Source organism: Canis lupus, chromosome 31, assembly GCF_048164855.1.
Source record: "Canis lupus baileyi chromosome 31, mCanLup2.hap1, whole genome shotgun sequence".
Classification (NCBI taxonomy): domain Eukaryota; kingdom Metazoa; phylum Chordata; class Mammalia; order Carnivora; family Canidae; genus Canis; species Canis lupus.
In genome coordinates, this window is record NC_132868.1 from 18,978,399 (window position 1) to 19,002,773 (window position 24,375).

General features: G+C 58.6%; 1 protein-coding gene across 1 annotated transcript; it reads left to right on the forward strand.

Moving 5' to 3' along the window:
• The first annotated feature begins 2,552 nt into the window (after nt 1–2,552).
• EPHB3 (EPH receptor B3) lies at nt 2,553–22,137 on the forward strand. The gene is made up of 16 exons (XM_072807704.1): nt 2,553–2,669; nt 11,210–11,274; nt 12,405–13,077; nt 15,351–15,506; nt 16,280–16,630; nt 16,779–16,903; nt 17,089–17,248; nt 17,334–17,442; nt 17,799–17,851; nt 18,934–19,056; nt 19,181–19,428; nt 19,901–20,116; nt 20,228–20,377; nt 20,470–20,663; nt 20,990–21,145; nt 21,251–22,137. The coding sequence occupies exons 1-16, from the start codon at nt 2,555–2,557 to the stop codon at nt 21,357–21,359; spliced, it is 3,003 nt and encodes a 1,000-aa protein (XP_072663805.1). The 5' UTR covers nt 2,553–2,554; the 3' UTR covers nt 21,360–22,137.
• Nucleotides 22,138–24,375: the final 2,238 nt, after the last annotated feature.

The following is a 24,375-nucleotide window of genomic DNA, read 5'->3' on the forward strand; positions in this document are numbered from 1 at the left end:
GCTTTCTAGCTCTACAATGGGAGAGTTGCTCAAGAAGAGCTTCAGATCCTTTCCGTGGTCTAGAGCCTTGAATAATGTTGTTAGGAGTCTCTAGTGCTTGAGAGCTGGTCTGGAGGCAAAAGTGCTTGGGAGGCTGAGGTGGGATCTGGGTCTCTGTCCCATGGCAGCCCTTCCCCCAGCCCTGTGTACCCACACCTACCTCTGTCTCTGGCTGGGAGGATAGGCCTCTTTCAGAGCTATGTCTTCAAGCACCAGATCCATGACTTCATTTCCTGTAATGGAGCTTCCACCCCTGGAACTAAGGCACTGCATGATCAGAGGACTGAGTATGATCATCTCGTTTCTGAGGGCACCTAGAGTCTGATCTCTTACTTTCTGCCCACCAGAAATCTTAGGGTAGCTAGGGAAGGTCAGAGGTCCCATGGAGGGATGTTTTTCTCCAGCTAGGACAGTGAGAGGCTGCGTGGTGATAGTCATTCTCAGACTTCAGCATGTAACAGAAGCATCTGGAATGCTTACTTAAAATGCAGGATCCTGGGGCCCATACCCCAGAGATTCTGAGTCCCAAGATCCAAGGTGGAATGGATGGCGCAGGATTCTGAGCACCTCTGAGCACCTAGGTGATCCTAAGGTCTCTGATGAAGTGGGATGAGGGAGTCTAAAAGCTATATAGTCCTGGATTCAAATCCCACCCCTGTCACTTATTTGCACTATGACTTGGGCAAGTCACCAAGCCGTTCTAGATATTAATTTTGTTTGTAAAATGAGTTTATAATAACATCTACCACTTAATAAACAAGACCTATTGTTTCAGAGTATTTGTTGCATGCTGTAAATATTTGTTGAGCAAATGGGGTAGATGTTCATTGCCAATCCAGAAACCCAGGGGTTCTCCTCGATGGCTCCAACCACCACATATTTCTCAACCACTGTCACAAATCTCATGAATTCTACCTCGTAAAACAACTTAGACCTGCCCACTTTTCTTTATCCCCACAGCCTCCAACCTAGTCTAAACCATCACCTTCCCCTACCTGGCCACTGCACAGCTTCCTCTCCATCTCTCTATTTCTACCCTTGCCTGCCTCATTGCTACTTGGCAGAGCAGCCATGCTAATCCCATAAGCAAAGCCTCTGCTTCATGCTCCAGCTCTCAGGAAGGCCTCATGAGCCTTAAAAACAATTCCTCTGGTCCCCTACAGCTCCTTTCAGCCTCTAACTCCCCCTACACTCAAGATATTCTGAACTTCTTCAGATTCCTCAAGAGCTTATCAGCTTCTCCTGCCGCTGGGACCTCACACAAAGTGCGACTGCTGTGTTTGAAAAGGCCACCCCACCCCTACGCTGTCTCCAAACACACATCTTTCACCTACTACTCATCTTTCATATTTCAGCTGAAATATCATTTACTCAGGGCCAGACATAGCCATTCCCCTCATACGTCCCCTAACAGCTCTGTCTTTCCTCCATGATAAGACCTGTTACACTCTGCTGTGACTTCACGCCTGCCTCCATCACTAAACTAGCTCCGAGGGACCCCAAACCTCTACTGCTGTAGCACCAGCCGTGAGAGAGTCGATGCTCAAAGAACGGCGGAATGAGTGAATGGACGAATAAAAGAGCAGAAGGCCCTGGTCGCAGGATGTGTTGCGGATGGGGGGGGCTCCCTCGGTAAACGCAGTGTAGGGGCTGGGGAAGTGCCTGGAGAAGCCAGCCACGTGGGGGCGTCCCCGGGCGCCTGCCGGCCACAGGGGGGCGCCCTCAGCTCGTTGTATGTGACCGGCACCCCTTCGGACTCAGGTTCGGTTACTGCTGGCCAATGGGAAAGAGGAGGCGGGGTTTCCCTCTGATGGACAGCATCGCTCCGCCCAATCTAATTCATCTTTTTCCTGGCCCCGCCCACCCCAGGCTTCGGAGACCCCGAAGGTGGGCCCGACGGAGACGCCGCCAACCGAGCTCCAGCCGGGAGCTCCCGAGGCCGAACCCGCGCGCCTGGCGGCCGCGGAGTGGGCGGCCCGCGGCTGGGGGCGGGGCCACGGCGCTGACCGGCAGGAGGCCGGGCCCGCCCCTCTCGCTCAGAGCGGCAGCCCCGCGCCCGGCACCGCAGAAGTGAGTACGTGAGCGGCGCAGCGAGATCCCTGCTCGGACCCCGGACGGCGCGCGCACCCGGAGCCCCGGAGCCCAGCCGGGCCCGCGCAGGCCGCCAGATAACTGTGCCCCGAACCACCGCCGCCTGCGCCCTCCCGCCCCGGCCCGCCTCCCGGACTTCTCCGCTCCGAGCTCTCCAGCGCCCGGGATCCTCCTGGACCGGTCCGTCCAGATTCCCGCGGGTCCGACCTGCCTGCATCCCCGCAGCATCGCCGGGCTCGGGCCGCCGCCTCCGTCCCGGTCCCGGAGCCGCCCGCCTGGATCGCGCCCTCTGCTTGCCGGGATCTGCCGGGACCGTGGGCGAGCGATCCCCGGAGCCCGCCGAGCGGACCCTCCCCCGGGTGCCCCCAGCCCCGCCGGCGCGGCCCGGCGCGGCCCGGCTCGGCTCCCGGAGCCCGCCCCGGCCATGGCCCGAGCCCGGCCGCCGCCGCCGCCGCCGCCGCCGCCGGGGCTCCTGCCGCTGCTCCCTCCGCTGCTCCTGCTGCCGCTGCTGCTGCCCGCCGGCTGCCGGGCGCTGGAAGGTGAGCGGCGTCGGGGGCGCGTGCGGGGCTCCCGGGCCGGGGGCGCCCGAGCGTGGGCCGCGGAGCACCAGCCGTGCGCCTCAGCTGCGGGCTGCGCGCCCGTCGGAGGAGGCTGCGGCCCCCGCGCCGCTCGCGGGCCGAGGACGGGGCGCGGAGGACGCCCCCGGACCCGCCCCGCCGGCGCCGCCGACTCCGAGGCCCGCCGGACGCGCGCTGTAGCTCCCGGGCGGCCCCCGAAAGTCCCGGCAGCGCTGCGAGCTCGTGGGGGAGAAGAGCCCCGCGCTCACCGCAGCGCGGCCCGGGGAGGCGAGCCAGTGTGGGGGCCCCCAGGTGGAGGGGCGGCGTGGGGGGGAGCCCGTTGGAGCGCACCGCGAGAGGTGTGAGCGCGCGCACCCCGCCTTGTCGGGGGAGGGCTGCGGGGGTGCAGAGGCGGGGGCCTGTTATTGTTTACGGTTTATGGGGCGCGGGTCACCCACGAGGTGTGCGTGCCCGGCGGTGCGCACGGCTCTGCGGCTGTCGGCCGCCCTCTGGCAGGACCCCGAGCGCTCCGGTCCCCATTGCACCCCCGAAGTTCTGGGGTTTGCCCCTCTTGCCGGTGGGAAAAGGCTGAGTTTCTCATCGGGTTGTGTGACACCTACCCAGACGGTGCCGAGGGGGTCGCTGCAAATTCCAAGTGACTGTGCTTGGCTGAGCAGGATGCTGTGGGCCCTGGCCGGAGAGCTCACACACAGGCCCCTCGACCCAGGCCTTGGGGAGGCACTGACACTGGTCACAAACAATAGACACACACATACACAGAGTTTCCAAAAATTTTGGAGCCGTTAAATGAGAGAAGAAAAACGTTCCGTCATGTGGAGGGAAGCACACCACAGACATTTGGGGGTAATTGGAATAGAGACAGTACTTCTTTTTTGGCGGCTTTAACAACAGATCTAGTCACTTAGTACAGGAACAAAAATATGAATCCTGTGTAACTTGGTTGGTTTGTATGTTCACAACTGGTAAACTTAAAGGTTGGGAGGAAAGAAAGAGCACACAGTTCTGAAAGAAAGGCATCTTCTGGTGCTTTCCAGTTTTCTTTATGGGTACAGTGTTCCTGTGAACCCCCACCCCCTTTTATCTCTGAGCCCACCGGTGCTGACAGACCGATTCACACGGGTGGACACATGCAAATCCAAGCAGACACACTGAGGTCGCGCCCACATGCGTGTGATAGGATCTCAGGCGTGAGAAACCAGTGTGGGGCTTTGTTGTTGATTGCCTCAAGGGTGTGAGCCAGGGAGCCTGTTGGAGTTCCCAGGTCTGTGACTCTGTGTCTTAGCCCAGGAGAGGCGACACAGGCACAGGGCCCTTGTTGTCAGGTGTGGTGGGTGCTGGGGCTGACAGTGGGGTGGAAGGGGTGAGGTTTGGGTCAGGTGAGTAAGGGCTACCTGGAGAGGCTCGTTCCTTCCTCCCATCCCCTTTTCCTCCCTTTCTTCTTCCTCTTGGCCCCTCACAATCTGTTAGACCCTCAGAGCAGGCCATCACTGGGAGCTGGCATCCAGGCCTCCGGGCCAAAGAGCTGAGGGGCTGAGTGGGAGGCAGAGAACTGATGAGCAGGAGCAGCACAGAGAGGACGGCAGGGCCCCAACCTTGTCCCTCCTTCCCCCCTCAGCTGTATCCGGCGGCTATTCCCTGGCTGGGTGGGTGGGTGGTGGCCGGGCCAGGCCAGTGCGGGGTGCCCCTAGGAAGTAGCAGTGCCTTCCGTATGTGGCTTGTTCTGGTTCCTTTGCTTTCGCCATACCTCAGACCTTAGGGTTTTCAGTTTGTGTGTGGGAGAATGAAAGGAAAAATAGAGATGCTTTGGTGTGCAGACCCCCCCCCCCCCGCCAGGTAGGCCTCCCCACTCTCTTTCCTCCCTCGTTGTGAGATGGGATAGAGATAGTACCCACTATCCTCCGGTTATAGTGAAGATTGAGTCCTTAATGCGTGTGGGGTGCTCAGCACACAGCCATTATTATTCGAGGATTAACTGCTATTATCATTATCCTAGGGTCTGCTCTTTGGGGAGGGGCAGAAGTGAAATTGGGGTGTGCCTGCCCTGCTGGAGAGAGGTTAGAGGACTGGGTGATGGGGGGTGGGAAGGTTGGCCCGTAGAGAAAGTTGTCTCCCGACTTCCAGCTCATTTCAGCTCTGGGAGGGGTGGGATGGGATGGGATGAGAGCTAAGTGGGGGACAGTTGACTCAGTGTCTTGCCCACCCCCCAGCCCTGTCTGGAGCTCGAAGGCTGAGGTGGGAAGAGTTGGTGGTCCTGCACTGTGGCCAGCGGGCAGGGCTACCTAGGACCCGCACCACTGCCAAGCCTTACAGGCAGGGGACCCAGGCTCCTTGCTCCAGCCCTCCATTTGGCTTGGCCGGGATGTAGTTTGCCCTGGACCTAGGGGAGCCTTTTGGCTCTCTGCTTCTGGGGGCCATTACATTTAGGCCTGAGTTGTCGGTGCTGTTACCTCATGGGTCCGCCTGATTGCTCTACTCCCTACACTCTTGGCGTCCACCTGGACTGCATCCAAGGGCCTCATCAGTTTTCCATGAGGATGGAGCCAGGGTCCTTGCTTGTCCTCCTTGGTTGAAGAACCCCCCCCCTTCCTTTACCCTCTGATTGCTTGCCCTCCACACCCCCCCCCCCCCGCCCCGCAAACATACACAGATCGCCCTCAGATTTGCCCTCAGTCAGAGAGAAACAGGGCCACCTTGTTGCTCACTTTCCTTTCGGGTAGTGTTTCTCAGTCCCCTGAGCCAAGATCCCTTCTCCCCCTCAGGACCATGGACCGGAAGGTGAGCAGACCAGGAACAGGCGTGGGATGAGGAAGGATGTCTGGGCCACGGGGTTACTTACACCTCAGATAGGACGGGGAGGTCTGCCGAGAGCCCACCCTTTCGAGAAAAGAGAAAGAGCTGCCAGATGTAAGAGGAAGGGACAGGTCGGCACCCTCCCGGCCAAGCTGGGCTAAGCTGAGTGGCCACCGCAGCGCACCTGGCACCTGGCGGGCAGGTGAAGAGGCGGTGTGTGAGTCCGTCTCCCCCTCAGGGGCAGCAGCAGTGGCCCCTGAGGGGGTGTTAGCTGACAGGGGACACCAGGCCTGGGATTTCTGTGGCTGGCTCACTTGTAGAGTTGCCTCTGGTGCACACCCCCCCGCCTTGCCCCCACCCCGTCCCTGTTTGTCATGAGCTGGCACCTCAGAGCTGCCACTGAAGGGCAGTGGCAGGTATTTGGGGGAACCAGTTTGCACGTCACTGCCTTCCCTGTAGCCAGAACTGCTGCCACCGCGGCCGCCGTCTCTATGGCCTCAGCGGCAGGGAGCTAAAGCCTAAGCCGCCGTGGGCAAGGCCTCCGCCACCCGGCCTTACACTAATTAAACAGCATGAAGAGGCTGAATCACCAGGCCTGCATAGTTTGAAAATTGTAGCCCTGCCTGTTGTGCTGAGTCAAACTGGTTTGTCGGGATTGGGCAGCTGGGGGGGTTGGGGGTAGGGAGGGAGACTGGGTAGAGCTGGGCACCTGATGGGGTGGGAGAGGCCCCCCCGCCCCCCCCAGGGCCGCCCTGACCCCAGATCTATTGCCTTCTGCCCCCAGACCCCCAGGCAGCCCCACTGTGGCTGGGGTCCCAGGAAGGGCTCAGAGGCCTCACAGAAGGGCTAGCTGTCCATCCGTCCTGGCTGGCTGCTAAGGCCAGGCCTAGGGTGGGGGCATGGATGAACGCGGAGGCATCTGGGCTCCTTGCTCTGTGCTTTCTCCTCCCTTCTCCCTCTCAGGTTTATTTAATTATAAATCTCCACGATCTGAGGGGAAGAATGGAAAACAAAATGTGTTCTCTGTTTTGAGATGCTCTCCTCCTCTCCATCCCCGATTCGAGGGCTAAGGGGCCATGGGTGGAGAAAGGGAGAGGTGAGTTAGGCTCTTCCAGGTCCCATAGGAGGAGCCTCCCCCCCCACCCCAATCCCCTTCCTCCTCTGGCCGACCACCCTGAGTGTGTGGCCTGGCACATGCATGGACACACGCTGACACACGGGGTAGGGGCAAGGTGGGAGAAGATGGGACAGATCCCTTGGGTTGGTTGGCCGAGGTGGGGGCCCCATCAAGGAGGAGGGGGACCAACTCAGGGCTGGCCTGGGCTTCCCTCCCTCTCTTTGCAGGCAGGGCTGTGCGCCTTCATGTCTGGACGCTACCCCTCTATCCACCTGCCCCGCCTGCCCCTGCAATCTCCACTGGCTCAGCCCAGGAGCCTGACCTTCCCCACCCCCTTAAAGTCCCTAATCTGGAACTTGGGCTTCTTGCTTTTGTCTCGGGAGGTTTTGGATTTCCTGGGACTCACTGACACAGAGCAGTGTGCCCTGTATGACTTGGGACATGAGGTGCTGTGGGGTCTGGCAGCTTCATAAAGCTGTGTGTACCTGGCCCTTCACCAGGGCTGGTGGCAGGTTCCCAGCTGGTGCCTCTGCACCAGGGCTGCCCAACGAGGGCCTCAGATGCAGGCTGGGTACTCACGATATTCTCTTCCCGGGTGCCCGACTTACATGTGGAAGTGTTGCCCAAAGCTCTTCGTAATGCCACCTCTCTCCGAGGCCTCAGTGCTGGGGACAGTGCCATTGTGCTGGCAGGGAAGTGGCCTGCTGCTTGGGCAGGGACTGCACCTGGAGAGGCCACACCCGGCCACACCTAGAATCATCTTCATGCCCCTACCCCACCTCCAGCCTCGTGACCAGTGACAGTGCCCGCCTAGGCCAGGGCCACAGGAAGCAGGTCTGGGGCTTGCTCCTTCCTTGTACCTCTGGCCAGGACTGGCCCAGTACCTCTGCTTTCTTAGCAGACACTGCCTTCTCCTAGCCTTCCTCCACCCCACCTGAAGACTCCTCTCATAGAAAGAACATGCTTGCAATATGTGTGTGTGCACGTTGCGTGTGCATGGAGGATGCACCTCTGAGGCTTTATGCAAACTGTAGATATTGATATTAATACTGCATCTGCATGCTCCTGTGGTGTGTTTGAGTGCAAATGGGCATCGGCGTGTAGCTGATGCCAGTTGTGTGTGACTGTGTAAGAGCACGTCATTGAGTCTGTATAGAGAAACTGGTGTTTATGTTTGCACCTGACTACGCCCAAGACTGTGACTGGTGGCTGGCAATTGTGTGCAGTCGGGTGTGTAAGGAGACTGTACTGTTGGGTGTGCGTGCCCTCCATGTATGCATATGTCTCTGGAAATATGCACACATGAAGACTGTAAGAGTGAGTGTTTGCCTAAGGCAAGCCAAATCTGTGCATAGGAAGGAGTCACTGTATATGAATGTCTAAGGAACACTCATCTGTTTGTACCATATGCATCTGTGTCTGAAAAAGACAGGCTATGGCTGAGTATGAAGCCGTGTGTGTGTGTGTGTGTGTGTGTGTGTGTGTGTGTGTGTGTGTTTGCGGGCGGCTGTGGCTTTGTGTGTTTTTTGTCCACCATATGTGTTGACTTGTCATTCTTTGGCCCCTGTGGCAGAGAATGAGCCCAGCCACCGCGAACTGGGGAAGGCTTATGCCTGTGTGTATTTGTGCACAGGCAAGAGCTGCACAGCCGCCGCCACGTGGCTGTTCTCTGGGGCCCTTTGGAAACCTGAAAGGGGTGCTGGTTCACTTCTGAGCATTGAAGCCCCGGTCCCAGAGAGCCCCCTGGCCTGCTGTCCACTTCCCTGCTCGCTTTTGAGGGGCTGGTGGGGTTTCCGGCCTGACTCTAGGGCCTGTCTCAGAGAGCGGCTGTCTGCCTTCTGGTCTCCCTCCAGCAGAGGAGGAGGATGGGGGTGCGATTGGCAGCTGGGGAGTTTGGAGATTGCTTACTCTGTCCTCTTTCGTCCTTGTCCCCTGTTCCTCATATCCTTTACCCCAGCATGTGTACACGCTTGCACGCATACAGGGCGCACACATAGCAGAGAAAAGGTGGGATCTGTTGGTTTGGGTCCCTGTGGCACAGACAGACGGATTCTGGGACCCCCTCCAGGCCCTTCCTAAGGCTGGGACACGGGCACCCCAGGGTCTCCCTCTTGCTGAAGGGAGCAGACCCCTCCCCTTCCCCAGAGAGCAAGCCCCCTCCCCACCAGGGTGACCGGAGCCCCTCCTCGGGCACACATGACTCGAAATCCAAGTCCTCTCCTCATTAATGGGAAAAATGTGCCGAGATTGAGCGATGGCCAAGGCTGAGCGATGGCCAAGGGCTGATCCCCGCCCCCTCCCGCTCCCGCTCCCCAGAAATTAAACAGAAATGAAGAGCCTCCCTCCCCACTGCCTCCCCTTCCCCTCCCCCTCCGCACCGTCCCCTCCCTCCCCTCGGTCCTCCCAGAGCCAGCACTGGGCTTGTTTTAAACTGTGGAGGAATCTGGCTGGAGGGGGGAGGGGGCTGAATATTTGGGTTTAAACAGTTCCAGATGGGTTTGGCACAGGCTGAGCAGAAGGAAGTGAGGGAGAGGGAGGAGGGAGGCAGCTCGAGGGAGCGGTGGGAGCCCCTGCCTGCTGGGGGGGGGGGGGCGGGCGGCGGGCAGACAAGCGGGCGGACTGGCTGGCGTGGGGCGAGGGGGCGCGCTGGGCTCCGCGGGCTCCGGGGACAGGAATACTTGGGCTGCCGGCTGGGGAAGAGGCTGCTTGGAAGCCTCCCTCCCGGTCTCTCTTTGGTCCTCCTTGTCGGTCCACCTCACCGTCTTTTGCAGCCCTCAGCGGGCCGCCGCGCTGTCTGGGCCGCGCCAGCCGCTCTGCGCATCCTTCCAGCGCGGCCGCCCACCGTCCGCCTCAGCGAGGCCCCTGCTCCGCGCCTCTCTCCCCGCCTGTCTCTGGGCCCCCGTTTCTGTCCACCTCTCCTTGCCTCCTGTACCCCCGTCCCAAATGTCCGTATCTGTCTGTCTGCCAGAGGGGCCTGTCAGGCTGGCAGCAATGAGGCTGGGACAGCTCGCCCCGCAGCCAGGCCCTCCAGGGACCAGCCACCTCTGATGGAAGCCCTGCTCCCCCTTTGCCTCACATGAGAGTCTGGGGCCATAGCTGCCTCATCCACCATCCTCAACTCGGACCCAGACTGCAGGAAGCCAGTGAAGGCCATAAGCCTGGAACCCATGGGGTCTGGGTCTTTCTCCTCCTAGGCAGGGGGCAGGGGGCAGAACTGTCTCCCGGGCTGTAAGAAAGGAGTTGGCATCTCTCTCCTCTGAGAGAGCAAAGTTGCCCAGCCAGAACCCAGAGCCTGATTCCTAGAGCAGTGAGTTTATGTCAGAAACATTAATGGACCCCTCCTATGGCTGAGCAAGGGCAAACTGAAAGCTTAGGGGCGCCTGGGTGGCTCAGTCGGTTAGGTGTCCGCCTTCGGCTCAGGTCATGATCCCAGGGTCCTGGGAGCGAGCCCACGGTTAAACCTGCACTGGCATTGCTCCTGCATCAGGCTTTCTGCTCAGTGGGGAGCCTGCTTCTCCCTCTCTTCCCTACTCGTGCTCTCTCTCTCAAATAAATAAAATATTAAAAAAAGAAAGAAAGAAAGAAAGAAAGAAGAAAAGAAAAGAAAAGAAAAGAAAAGAAACTGAAGCTTGGAACAGGATCAGTGCTGTGACAAAGCCCTTGACCCTGTATGTACAGAGGAAGGCATCTAACTTGATTTGATGGTTCAGGGAAGGCTTCCTGGAGGAGGTGACAGCTGGATTGGGACTTAAAGGATACACAGGAGCTTTCTAGGTTTTCTCCGTTCCTCCTTCTCTTCTTCCCCTTCATAGTGAGTGCTCTGAGTTAAGGGGTTAATGGTGGAGTCAGCTACCTTTCAACCCTTCACCCAAAGTCCTAGCAGTTTTACCTTAGGTCATATATTTATTTTATCTGGGCCTCAGTTTTCTCATCTGTAGAAGGGGAATACTAACAGCACCTTTATCCAAGGATTATAGGAAGAACTGAACTAGCTCGCAAGGAGCTGGTCTGGGTCTTGGTGGCCCCTCAGCCCACCCTGAAAGAGCATTTGTGCCCCATTCTCCAGGGGTGGTTGAGTAGGAGGCTGGGTGGGAGCAGGCTCTGCCCTGTAACTGCCCTCCCATTCCCCCCAGGCATGTGTGGTGCTGGGCCTTTGTGTTGAGAATGGAGTCAGGGGAGGCCTGGGCAGCAGGGTCTGAAGCATACTGCCCTTTGTTCCAGGATAAAGGGCCTGCTACCTCTTTGTGTGGAGATTAGCAGAGCCTGTAGGTGTGTGAACTGGCCCTGGCTCTTGCCTCTATAACCCAGGCAAGGGGTCAGTAGTAGACATCCACCTCCAACTGGCCTATGACCTGACAGTCTGATAACCTGACAACCTGACATCCTGACGTCTTTGGGGCTGTGACACTTCTGGGGGTGGCTGCAAGGTCTTCTCCAGGGCAAGATAGCTGAGAGCTTCAAGGACTTGGGGGTGGGGTGGGATGGGGTAGTGCCTGGTGGGAATCATTCTCTGGTGTCCTGACCTTTCCTGGACAGCCTCTTTCTCCCCATCCCGAGCATGGCCTCTGACCTTTGTTCTTCTGTTGCTTCCCAGAAACCCTCATGGACACAAAATGGGTGACATCTGAGTTGGCATGGACATCTCATCCAGAAAGTGGGGTAAGCCTTTCCCACCATCTCCCCTGAGTGTTGGTTGGTCAAGTAGGCCGCTTCCTCCTTCAGCATCCATTCTGCTCCAGCTCAGGGCTGGAGAAGGGCTGCCTCTGCCCCCTGCCTATCACTGTCCCCTCCTGTGCCGTTCACATCCTTGGCACCTGTCACCTTCCTTCTTTGCCTATGGGTGTTTCTCACCCTTTCAGCCTTCAGCCTGACTGTGTCCTCCTCCCCATACACACCATCTTTGCCCCATCTTCCCTCTGCCTATCCCTCAGCCTACCTTTGGCCTGTCACCGTCCCTTTCCTGCCTGACAGCTCTTTACATGTCTTCTGCAACCATCTCCCTCCTTCCTGGGTCCCTGGGTAGGGCACTGGCTTGGGGACCAGGAAACTTTGGCTCCAGATCTCTGACTTGCTGTGTGACTTTTAGTGAGGCAGTTTTCTGGGCTTCCTGTAGTTCTGACATTTCCAAAATATCCTAATTAATCTCCCTAGTTGGCCTTCACAACTACACTGAGCTCTGAAACACTGTGGTGGGATGGCGTTAAAGGCCCTCATTCACCAGGCCTGACTGTGTGACCTTGGGCAAGTCTCTACCTTTGAGAGTCTTGGCTTCCTCTTCTATAGAGTGAGGACAACAGATGTATCTTCTCATGGAGTTGTAGTGAAGGTTAAATGTGATAGCGATAGGCAGTATTTATTGAATGTTTGCTCTGTATGGGTCATTGTTACAGGCCCATTATATATATTAAACCGATTTGATTCCCTACCACCTCATTTATATCCAATCAGCTCCATTTTACAGGCAATGAAACCGAGGCCTAAAAATAACAAACGTTATAGCTAACAGTCCCATAGTAATTCGCAAACACTCTAAGCTTGTCATTCATTTAAAGTTATTTATTCCCTATACATCTTTATTCTTGCCATGTTACAGATGGCGAGACAGTGGTACAGGGAGGTTAAGTGACATAAGCCATAGTCACACAGCAGGAACTGGGATTTGAACCCATGTAGTCTGCATGCTCAGCCACGACACCACAGAAGCATCTCAGTGAAGTAAATACAGATCTGGGCATGGGGTAAAGCACCTGGCAAATGTTGGTGCTCACTCAGTCTTTTTCACTGCGCAGTGGGAAGAGGTGAGTGGCTACGATGAGGCCATGAACCCCATCCGCACGTACCAGGTGTGTAACGTGCGAGAGTCAAGCCAGAACAACTGGCTTCGCACGGGGTTCATCTGGCGGCGAGAGGTTCAGCGCGTCTATGTGGAGCTCAAGTTTACCGTGCGTGACTGCAACAGCATCCCCAACATCCCTGGCTCCTGTAAAGAGACTTTCAACCTCTTCTACTATGAGGCTGACAGTGATGTGGCTTCAGCCTCCTCCCCCTTCTGGATGGAGAACCCCTATGTGAAGGTGGACACCATCGCGCCCGATGAGAGCTTCTCAAGGCTTGATGCTGGCCGTGTCAACACCAAGGTGCGAAGCTTTGGGCCACTTTCCAAGGCCGGTTTCTACTTGGCCTTCCAGGACCAGGGTGCCTGCATGTCACTCATCTCTGTGCGTGCCTTCTACAAGAAGTGTGCATCTACCACCGCGGGCTTCGCCCTCTTTCCTGAGACCCTCACGGGGGCTGAGCCCACCTCTCTGGTCATTGCCCCTGGCACCTGCATTGCTAATGCTGTGGAGGTGTCAGTGCCACTCAAGCTCTACTGCAATGGCGATGGGGAATGGATGGTGCCTGTAGGAGCCTGCACCTGTGCCACCGGCCATGAGCCAGCTGCCAAGGAATCCCAGTGCCGCCGTGAGTGGGGACTGGCCTGGTGGGAGGAGGGGAGGACTTGGGCCAAAGCCACCTACTGCCTCCCACCTGCCAGTCAAGGAGGTCTGGCGTCAGGCCTGAGGCAGAGGGAGGAAAGGGAAAAGGAGTATCAAGTGCAATATGGTGTAAGGAGGGAGAGGAGAGAAAATGAGGAGACACACCAGAATAATAAGGGGAAACAAAGAAACTAAAGGGACAGGAAGAGAAACATGGAGAATCCTTGGTAAGGAGATGCCTCTCAGAGAGTCAGACAGTCAGCAGAGATGCCTGCTTTGTTTGGCCCCGAGTGGATACTTCTTCCTGGAAGCACTAGATGGGCCCCAGAACCGTGGGGTTAGGGCTTGTGGGCACTCAACCCTTGGGATCTCATCTGCTCCTTGAGAGGCAGTATTTATAGTCCAGTGGTCAGGGACCCAGTCCTTCAAGTCTGAGTCCTCACTCTGTCACTCAGCACCTGTGGGACCTTGGGCAAGTTACTTAACTCTTTGAACCTCAGATTCCTCATATGCAAGATGGGAACAATGGTGGTGGTCCCTTATGGACTCGTGGTGGGCTTAAGTGAGTCAATGCATGTGAAGCTCTTGGAGCAGTGCCTGGGACATGGCAACACAAGTACTACCTAAGTGTCAGCCATGACTCTCTTAGAATCCCTGGGATGTGTGGGGCCAGGGATTCTCTTGTCCTCCTTTCATACAGGAGGAGGTTAGGAGGCTTGTCCATGGTGGCTTGCCAAGACACCTATGACCTTAAGATGTACTAGACTTCCAGCCATAAAACCCATTCATGAAGGGTTCTCATTTGAGCCTCATCACAGTCTTGTAAGGTAGATTCCCGTTATCTCCCCTATTTTGCCAGTAAGGAAACTGAGTCTCCCAATGTGTTACAGCTGGGAATGTGGGAGCTGGGGCTATAGCCTTGTCCAGTGCTCTACTATGTGCAGGGCAAGATGCCTAGGGCCTTGCCTTCTTGCCCTTATGCCCTGACACCTGCAGCCTGTAACTCTAAGGGGTGGGGGCTGGCTCTTAACACAGCCCTAGGTGTGAGGGGACTGGCTGCCCAACCTGGCTGGCAGCCCACCCCACCTCCGTTCTGGGTGTTGTCATGGCAGGGTGAACAGTGCCTTGCCCGGCCCCTCTCCACTTCTCTATGGGAACCTGCCCCAGACTTCCTCTTCATAAGTGGAGAAAGGGGGTGGGGGTGATGAGCCTGACAGCCTGAAGAGGGGCTAACACTCTGCAGGTCCCTGGCAGGAAATGCATGCTGGTTCCCATAGCAACCAGCCTGGCCTGGCCTCTGCCCCCTCCCCCCACTGGCTCCAAAGAGCTTGGGGTGGAATATCACCTTCATGAGGGGAGATTAAACCCCAGAGAAGAGCATAGCCCCAACTCTGGGCATTCCCCATGCTGGATGACCTCCCCGAAGCAGTCAGACATGGATAGAGTGACCATATGCTTTAATGGGTCTGGGGCAGTCCTGGCTTATGCTTGTTATGACATGGTTATTATTAGCAGCCCCTTTCACTCTCAGAACATTCCAGTTGGAATAATAAGTTAAATGACTGTCATAGATATGTGGAATCCCCCAACCCGGCCCAAGGGCTCAAGTCTGAATGGCAAGAGAGGAAACTGAGAAGAGATGTTTGGGCACCCAGCCTGGGGTGCCTTTTGAGGATGCTTTGAGGGCTCTGAACTCCTGGTGACCCCAGCCTTCCTGCTTGCTGTCTTTCTCTCATCTGCTCAGCCTTCTTCAGCCCCCACCTCTGCCCAAGGGCAGAAAGGAGCTGCTGCCCTGCTCCTGGTGGGTGGTAGGTCGGGAGAGAGGCTGGTTTTGGGAGCAAGGCCCCCCTCTGGCTGTTCCGAGGAGGCCCCGAGGGTCTAGGACTGATTTTCCTCAAATTTCAGGGAGGGGCAGGGGCATCCTGGCAGAGTAGAGGGTGCTGCAAGCCTGCCAGTGGTCTCTTCCCCACCCCTCCTCTTCCTTCTCTCTTCCCTGCCTCGACAAGCCCAGGCTGCCCAGGTGATGGGGCTGACGTCTTCGCCCGTGAGGCCCCAGGGTAGGGGTGGGGGGCCGGGGCGGGGAGGAATCTGCTGACGTGGGGTTTCCACGGGGCAAAAGGGCCTTTTGTAGCTGCATGGAGTGAGGCAATCCTAGCATAGCCCCCACAGTCTAGGAGGTGGAGGGGCCAAGACCTGTGCTGGGGGAGGGCCAGATTCTCACAGATCTGAAGAGCATGTCCATCCTCTTCTTCCCCGCAGCCTGTCCCCCTGGGAGTTACAAGGCAAAGCAGGGAGAGGGGCCCTGCCTCCCCTGCCCCTCCAACAGCCGCACCACCTCACCGGCTGCCGGCATCTGCACCTGCCACAGTAACTTCTATCGTGCAGATTCAGATTCTGCAGACAGTGCCTGTACCAGTAAGTGAACTCACGGCCTCATCCTGTGCCACTCCAGGCCTTCCGTCTGGGGGCCTAAACAATCGCTATAAATACCCATTTTCCAGATAGGGAAACCAAGGCCCGAGGATGTTCGACGTTGTGTGCAATATGGCACAGCTGAGAAGTGACTGGCCCTGGGCCAGAATCCAGGTCAGCTGGCTCAGCCTTGCCACCAGCATTGAATAAGCACTGACTAGCGCCTAGCCAGGCATCAGAAGCCGCTGGGACATCTAGTTCCTCGCTCCTTCCACTGTGTAGAACTGCTGTTCTCCTGACCCAACCGTAACTGTAGAGGGGGCCTCAAGTCCTTAGGCCAGCCCAGTGCCCTGCTTTCTCCCTGCGCTGGCCTTTGGTGCCAGGCGTTGTGCCAGGTGCCAGGGATGTGGAAGAGAATAAGATACAGTCACTGTCCTAAAGGAACTTGCAACCTGGTGGGAGAAACAGATGTGAAAACAGATAATGACCATATAATGTGCTAAGTGCTGGGCTGGAAGGATGCCCAGGAATTGTGTTATGGGAGTGCAGAAGACAGGAAGGAGAAGAATCAAGGAAGGCTTCCAAGAGGGGGTGACATCTCAGGTTGAGCCTTGAAGGCTAAATAGAGTCTCCCCAGTGAAGAAGGGGAGGAAAGACATTCTGCTTATTAAAGTCGAGACAAAAGCAAGGAAGCAGCTTGCAGTCCTCAGGAGCTGTGGGTAGAAGGGTGGTGCTAGGGCCCGGCTCACTGCCCTCTCCCTCCACCTTTCCTCCAGCGGTGCCATCTCCTCCTCGGGGTGTGATCTCCAACGTGAACGAGACCTCGCTGATCCTCGAGTGGAGCGAGCCCCGGGACCTGGGTGGCCGGGACGACCTCCTGTACAATGTCATCTGCAAGAAGTGCCATGGGGGCCCTGGGGCCGGGGGCACCTCAGCCTGCTCTCGCTGTGACGACAACGTGGAGTTCGTGCCTCGGCAGCTGGGCCTGACGGAGCGCCGGGTGCACATCAGCCATCTGCTGGCCCACACACGCTATACCTTTGAGGTGCAGGCAGTCAATGGTGTCTCGGGCAAGAGCCCTCTGCCCCCCCGCTACGCAGCTGTGAACATCACCACCAACCAGGCTGGTGAGGAGGGGACATGCGAGGGTAGGGCCTGGGTCATTTTCTCCCACTCAGAGCTGAGGTGGCCTGGGGCCTGCCTGGGGACCACCAGGGGAGGGATGCCAGGGCCCGCCGAGCCCATCATGAGGCCCTGCCCCCACTCTTCCCTCAGCTCCATCTGAAGTGCCTACACTGCATCTGCACAGCAGCTCGGGCAGCAGCCTCACCCTGTCCTGGGCACCCCCAGAGCGGCCCAATGGAGTCATCCTGGACTATGAGATGAAGTACTTTGAGAAGGTCAGAGCCTTGAGGGGCAGGAGAAGGAGGAGGCCTTGGGGTGAGAAGATGACCCCCCAGATGGTGGCAGGGGTCCTGGGGAGCACGGTCTTGGGTACTGAGATGGCCGCAGGTGGGCCCCGGGGGCAGCAGGGGCTGGTGGACCTCAGGGCCACTGAGGTGCCTTATTTCTCCTGGTGTTGCAGAGTGAGGGCATTGCCTCCACGGTGACCAGCCAGAAGAACTCGGTGCAGCTGGACGGGCTGCGGCCTGACGCCCGCTATGTGGTCCAGGTCCGTGCCCGCACTGTAGCTGGCTACGGGCAGTACAGCCGTCCAGCTGAGTTTGAGACCACAAGCGAGAGAGGTGTGTACCCCACTGCACCTGCTCCCACACACCCATACTTCCCCATCCCATCCCCCCACTTACCCAGTCCCCTCCCCGTCTCCAGGCTCTGGTGCCCAGCAGCTCCAGGAGCAGCTTCCCCTCATTGTGGGCTCTGCCACAGCTGGGCTTGTCTTCGTGGTAGCTGTGGTGGTCATCGCTGTCGTCTGCCTCAGGTACTCTCAGGCCCGGCTTGCTCCCCAGGGCTGGCGAGAGCTGCCCCAGAGTACCCAAGAGTGCACATGCCGCAGACGCCCCTGATGGGCGCAGGCACTTCTTGCTGGCAAGGCCCTCTCTAGTCCTGCACATGTCCTCACCCTGTCCCCTGCCCGTCCCCTGGCAGGTCCCCTCAGGGACCGAGTCCACTGAGCCCCTTGCCCAGAGACCCAGGAGCTGCTGTTCCTGCTACCTGCGGGACCAGGCAGGAGGCCATCCACTGCACACCCTGCCCCTCCTGTGAGCCCAAGGGTCCCCTGGACAGAGGGAGCTGTTGGGCTTGTCTCAGGCCTCGCCTCCACCCTGCCCCCTCCAGGAAGCAGCGGCATGGCTCTGATTCGGAATACACAGAGAAGCTGCAGCAGTACAGTGAGTTTGTCTCTTTATCCTGATCCTGTTCCCCCCAGAGTTCCCCCGGTCCCTGCAGGGTTTGGAGAGACCCTTTTCCCTGCCTAGGATTTCACCCCGTGTACTGCTATCCCGCATAGCCCCTCCTGCTTCCATTTCCTGAGCCCCTGCCTCACTCCTGCTAGAACCAGAGGTGAATGAGAAGCGACCCCTTTCCTCAGAGGCAGCTAATCCTAGGAGAAAGACAAGATACGTACGCATGGGGGGAAAATGAGAGAAAAATGTAGTGTGTTAAGCTGGGTGTTCCTGTTACAAAGGGCAGCGAGAGTGCAGAAAAGAGGAGGGCTTCCTGGAGGAGGTGGCCTTGGGCTGAGCTGAGCCAGGCGGGTTGAACAGGGTTTAGAGAGGAGGTGGAGGAGAGCATTCCTTGGCTAGAGGAGCCTCTGGAAGGTGGTGGGTGGGTGGGTGGGGAGAGTGCCCGACTGTGGGGGCAGTGAGAAGACGGATTTGACAGCTGCCAGGGAGTGAGGCTGAGTAGCTGTGGCCAGTCCTTGGAGGGTCGTGAAAGGCAGGCAGAGGAGTTTGGACTTGACTCCACCATAGGTAATCCGAAAGGCCCTCAAGCTGGGGAGTAATACAATGTGAGTATTGTTTTAGGGAGTCAGGTATGCAGGAGAGATTGGTGGGAAAAGTCCAGAGGCAGAGAGCCCAGCTGGGAGACTATTGCAATAGTCTTGAGTGTTAAAGGCCTGGACCAGGGCAGGGGCAGTGGGAATGAGGGGAGGGACTTATCTGAGAGAGGTTTTGACCTGATGAGAGATGAGGGAGAAAGAAGAATAAGGATCCTAGGTGTCTAGCCTTTATGGTCACTGGTTTCCATGGAGGGAATGAGGTGCAGAGGATGGGGAAGGGGCGAGTTGGGGCTCCCACAGAGAGGAACGGGGAGCAGACTTAGCAGGGAGGCTGGGAAGTGTGCTTCCATCAGGGATGAGAGGGAGGGGCAGCACCCTGGGCCTGAGGGCACAGCCTGAGGAGTTCCCTCCCTCTCCCCCACCCCAGACAGAAGATCTGGTCCCTCTCATGCCCGCCTTTTCTTTCTCTAGTTGCTCCTGGAATGAAGGTGTATATAGACCCTTTTACCTACGAAGACCCTAATGAGGCTGTGCGGGAGTTTGCCAAGGAGATCGATGTGTCCTGTGTCAAGATCGAGGAGGTGATTGGAGCTGGTGAGTTCCCTGAGGCACAGTGGGGAGGAAAGGCCGGGTGTGACCCCAGGGAGGGGCCAGCACCCCCTGGGTACAGAGCCAATCCCAGAACCACCTGCTGCTACCTGTGCCCTCTGCCCTGCAGGGGAATTTGGGGAAGTGTGCCGGGGTCGGCTGAAACAGCCAGGCCGCAGAGAGGTGTTTGTGGCCATCAAGACGCTGAAGGTGGGCTACACAGAGAGGCAGCGACGGGACTTCCTAAGTGAGGCCTCCATCATGGGTCAGTTTGACCACCCGAACATAATCCGACTAGAGGGCGTGGTCACTAAAAGTCGGCCGGTCATGATTCTCACCGAGTTCATGGAGAACTGTGCCCTGGACTCTTTCCTCCGGGTAAGAGCCAGCCCCTAGCCCCTCTCCCTCCCCTGCCCCAGAGAGCTGCAGATGGGCAAACCACCCCCTCCCACAAGGTTAGACAGGCCCTCTCCTCCTCAAGTCTACAGATATTTACTGAGGTGGCAGGGTGCAGGGAAACAGCCAGGCCCTCAGAGCCAGGAGGACCAAGGTTCCTGTCCCGACTCTGCCCTCTGCTGCCTGTGTGACATCAGGCTGTACTTAATGAGAGTGGTAAGAGCTATTTGGATCCTCACCAGGGTTCATTGGGATGTTTTGTACAGACACCTGCCACACAGTGGGCCCCTTGTTTTCAGGGCACTCTGTACACAGTCACAGGGATGGGTGAAGCATGGTCTCCAAGGACTTAGAGAGGGTGGGTGGGGGCCCAGGGAGCAGACACGAGGGTGTCGGGCAGCTCTGGGCCAGCAGGGAGGTGATGGGCCCACCTGAGCCTGCTTGTTGCCTCCAGCTCAACGATGGACAGTTCACAGTCATCCAGCTGGTGGGCATGTTGCGGGGCATTGCTGCGGGCATGAAATACCTGTCTGAGATGAACTATGTGCACCGAGACCTGGCTGCCCGCAACATCCTTGTCAACAGCAACCTGGTCTGCAAAGTGTCAGACTTCGGCCTCTCCCGCTTCCTGGAGGATGATCCCTCTGATCCTACTTACACCAGCTCCCTGGTACAGGAAGCAGCTGGGAGGGGGCCCGGGGGCGGGGCCAACCAGGCCGGGGCTTGGGGCTGGGGACCAGCCCCGAGTCATAGGGTGAAGGGCCTGTGCCCCCCCCACCAGGGCGGGAAGATCCCCATCCGCTGGACTGCCCCAGAGGCCATAGCCTATCGGAAGTTCACCTCTGCAAGTGATGTCTGGAGCTATGGAATCGTCATGTGGGAGGTCATGAGCTATGGAGAGCGACCCTACTGGGACATGAGCAACCAGGATGTGAGTGGAGCTGGCCAGAGTGCTCAGGTGGATGGGAGTCAGCTGGGGAGCCAAGTGGTGGCTCACTCCAGGTTTCCCTGTTCTCTCTTCAGGTCATCAATGCCGTAGAGCAGGATTACCGGCTGCCCCCACCCATGGACTGCCCCACAGCACTGCATCAGCTCATGCTGGACTGCTGGGTGCGGGACCGGAACCTCAGGCCCAAATTCTCCCAGATTGTCAACACCCTGGACAAGCTCATCCGTAATGCTGCCAGCCTCAAGGTCATTGCCAGTGCCCAGTCTGGGTCAGTATCTCAGCCTCTGTTCCCACTCTGTTTCTGAAGACTTATTTATTTGAGAGGGAGTAGGGGGAGAATGTGTATGAGAGGGGGCGGGGCAGAGGGAGAGGGGGAGAGACAATCCCAAGCAGACTTCCTGCTGATCGTGGAGCTGGACATAGGGCTTGACCTCACCACCCGGAGATCATGACCTGAGCCAAAATCAAGAATTGGACATTTAACCAACTGAGCCACCCAGGTGCCCCACGTTCCTGCTCTACTCTTGGACCAGCAATTCTACCCCTCCTTCCCTTGCCATCAGGATTCACCAAGTCTCTCTCTCCTCCCCACAGCATGTCACAGCCCCTCCTGGACCGCACGGTCCCAGATTACACGACTTTCACGACAGTTGGTGACTGGCTAGATGCCATCAAGATGGGGCGGTACAAGGAGAGCTTCGTCAGTGCGGGGTTTGCAACCTTTGACCTGGTGGCTCAGATGACTGCAGAGTGAGTGTACCTAAGATTTGGAGAGGGAAGGCAGGGGGCCCTGAGCAAAGCCTGGAGTGGTGGGCAGATGGAGAGGGATTGACTCTGCCCTCGATCCATCTGCAGAGACCTGCTTCGGATCGGGGTCACCTTGGCTGGGCACCAGAAGAAGATCCTTAGCAGTATCCAGGACATGCGGCTGCAGATGAACCAGACACTGCCCGTGCAGGTCTGATACCTGACTCCCACTGGGTGGGTGCCCCCCAAGGACCGTGCAGGGACTCTGACCAGCCGGCTGGACTTTTGGACTTTTGGATGCCTGGCCTTAGGCTGTGGCCCAGAAGATGGAAGTTTGGGGAAGGCCCAAGCTGGGACTTCTCCAGGCCTGTGCTCCCGCCCCAGGAAGTGTGCCCCAAACCTCTTCATATTGAAGATGGATTAGGAGAGGGGGTGATGACCCCTCCCCAAGCCCCTCAGGGCCCAGGCCTTCCTGTTCTCCAGTGGGGGATCCCCACCACCTCAGACTTCACTGTTCTTCAGTGCTGGAGGTCCTGGCAGGGTCAGGTGGAGGATGAGCCTGGGTTCTGTCGGGCCCAGCCCTGGCAGGGGTCTGGCCCCCCCAGGTAGGCAGAGTAGTCCCTCCCTCGGGAACTGGAGGAGGGGACTCCGGGAACGGGGAAATGTGACACCCCATCCTGAAGCCAGCTGGCACCTCCAGTTTGCACAGGGACTTGTTCTGGGGGCTGAGGGCCCTGCCCCACCCCCGCCCTTGGTGCTGTCATAAAAGGGCAGGCAGGGGCAGGCTGAGGAGTAGCCCCTTGCCCCCCAGAGACTGACTCTCAGAGCCAGAGTTTGGATGTGTATGTGAGTGTGTTTGTGTGTGTCTGTGTGTGCGTGTGTGTCTGTGCACGCACTGGCCTGCACAGAGAGCATGGGTGAGCGTGTAAAAGCTTGGCCCTGTGCCCTGCAGTGGGGCCAGCTGGGCCGTCAGCGGAATAAAGGCAATAAGATGATTCTCTTGCTCCTTCTCTTTGCGCCTCCCGAGGCGGGATTCCCTTATGCCGTCAGATTCACAGTCCCTCAGCACTAGCCCTCTTCAGAATTCCCTGGAGCCTTTGGGAGACCAGATCCAGGCCTATCTGGGCTCACTTTCCCTTTTGTGCTTCAGCCTTATTGCATCTAACTTCTTGGAAGTGGGTGGTAAGAGTAGAGAGCAAACTGCCCTCAGAGGTCCTTCTTCTAAGGCCCAGGTGTTCTGGGGTCGGGGCAGACACTTCTGTCTGCTGATGTTTTACAGCGTCCTCTCACACTCATTGTCTCTGAGGGAACTGAAGGTATAGGGGGTGGGTCAGCTCCCAAGGTCACTTGGCCCCGAGACCCAGGGGATAAGGGCCGCTACTGGTTGGTGTTCAACTGCAGAGGCTCGCTCCTTCCAGCAAGCATCAGCCCAGAAGTGCGGCTCCTCTTTGGCTCCTCTTTACTGAGCGCTTACTATGCTCCAGGCACTGGGCTAAAATGCTCCATTTATACTTGGATCTTATTTAATCTCACAACAACCAAGCCGGGGACGGAAGTATTTTTATCTCTTTTTTACAGGGGAGGAAAGGGAGAGGTTAAGTAACTTGCCCAAAGTCGCTGAGCCAGTAAGTGAGGCCTGGGGCTGGGATTCCCACCCAGCGACTGCCTGCACACTTGAAAGGTTCAGAGGATAAATAACAAGAACCAGGAAGAGGATTAGGAAAACAGCTTCTGGAAATGTCAAAGGAGAGAAATCGTGGGGGGCGCTCAGAGGCCCTTTGGATGCAGAAGCCCGGGGGTTGAGGGCAGGAGGCGGGGGCGGGCAAGTGCAGGCCCTACTCCCTGGGTCAGGAGGGAGCCTCCAGGAGGTAACCTTTTCCGGGCATGGGGCAGGTTTCCAAGGTACCCTAAATTAGAGGGTCTCGGCCGGCCCCGGTGGGGGAGGAGCGTGGACAAAGCCTCGCAGATCTCGGGGGTCACGCCTGGCGGCTCTGCACGTGTCCCGGACAGGGCAGGGTCCCCAGCGGGGGAGGCAGCCCGGGTTGGCGCAGCGGCAGGCCCGGGGCCCCGGCTGCAGCTTCAGGGCCCGGCGAGCGGGACTCCCGGCTCGCCCCCGCCCGTCGGCTGCGCGCCCCCGCGCCCCGCGCCCCGCGCCCCGCGCCCCGCGCCCGCGCCCCCGCTCCTTAGTATTCCCCGCACGGAGCCGAGCCCTCGCCGCAGCGCCGGCCGGGGGAGGGGCGCCCCGCCAGGCTGGGCCCGCGGCGTCCCCGGGGTGGGGGGGAGCGGGCCGGGCTCGGAGCTCCTCCGCGGAGCCCTCCTGCCCTGGCTGGACGCCGCCGGGGACCGGAGTGGGGGGCGGGGTCCGGGGGTCGCCTTGGGCCCAGGCGCCGCAGCTGTCAGCGGCGCGAGGTGTCGCGGGCGGCCCGGGGAGGAGACGCGGAGCCGAGCGGCATCCTGCACACCCCGCGCCGCATTCCGGGGCTGAGGGTCCAGATAAAGAGTCGGGGCGCTGCAAGCGCCTGCTCAAGTGCCCGCTTCCTGCTCCGGAGGCTCCCAGATGAGGCAGGGCCGTGGCCCAGGCCTCCTGGACCGACCCCCACGCCCCAGCGCCCTACCGGTCTGGGATGGGGGCTCCGCCCCCCGGAGAGGTAAGGTATCGCCCCCTACTGGGGCCGCAAGGAGGGGGGCTAGTGCCGGTGGGCGCCCTGGGAGGAGTGGGGGGCCCGGAGCAGCACAGAGGGCGCCCTTGGTGTGTGCGCCCCAGGCCCACGACTCGAGGGATGCCTTGAACCGAGAAACCCCAAGTAGGGAAGGTGTTCTGTTGGGTGTGCCCTGTGCGGCCCGCCGCACGCAGCGCCCTCCACCTGAGTTCAGATTTGTAGTGCCCTGCACGCACACCTCTCTCCTGTCACTTAACTCCTGAAGCTGCAGACAGGGGCACACTACACTTGCCCAGGCTATACCCACACCATGTCCGCAAATCACCTCCTTTATTCAGGTACACATGACCTCAGTTCCAAGACCCTCCCGTCCCAACCACCCAACCTACACACGCTAGAGCTTCCATGACTGAGAAGAGGTGTGAGAAGGGACGCAAAGACCCGAAGCACTAAAGCCACCCCCTCCTTGAAGGGGCCTGCTCTGGTGCGGTCCTGCCTGGGCGGCCTAACCCAGCCACCCTGGGTCTTCCTGCCGGTTGGGAGGAGTCCTCAAGACCTGTGAGCAGGAGTGCC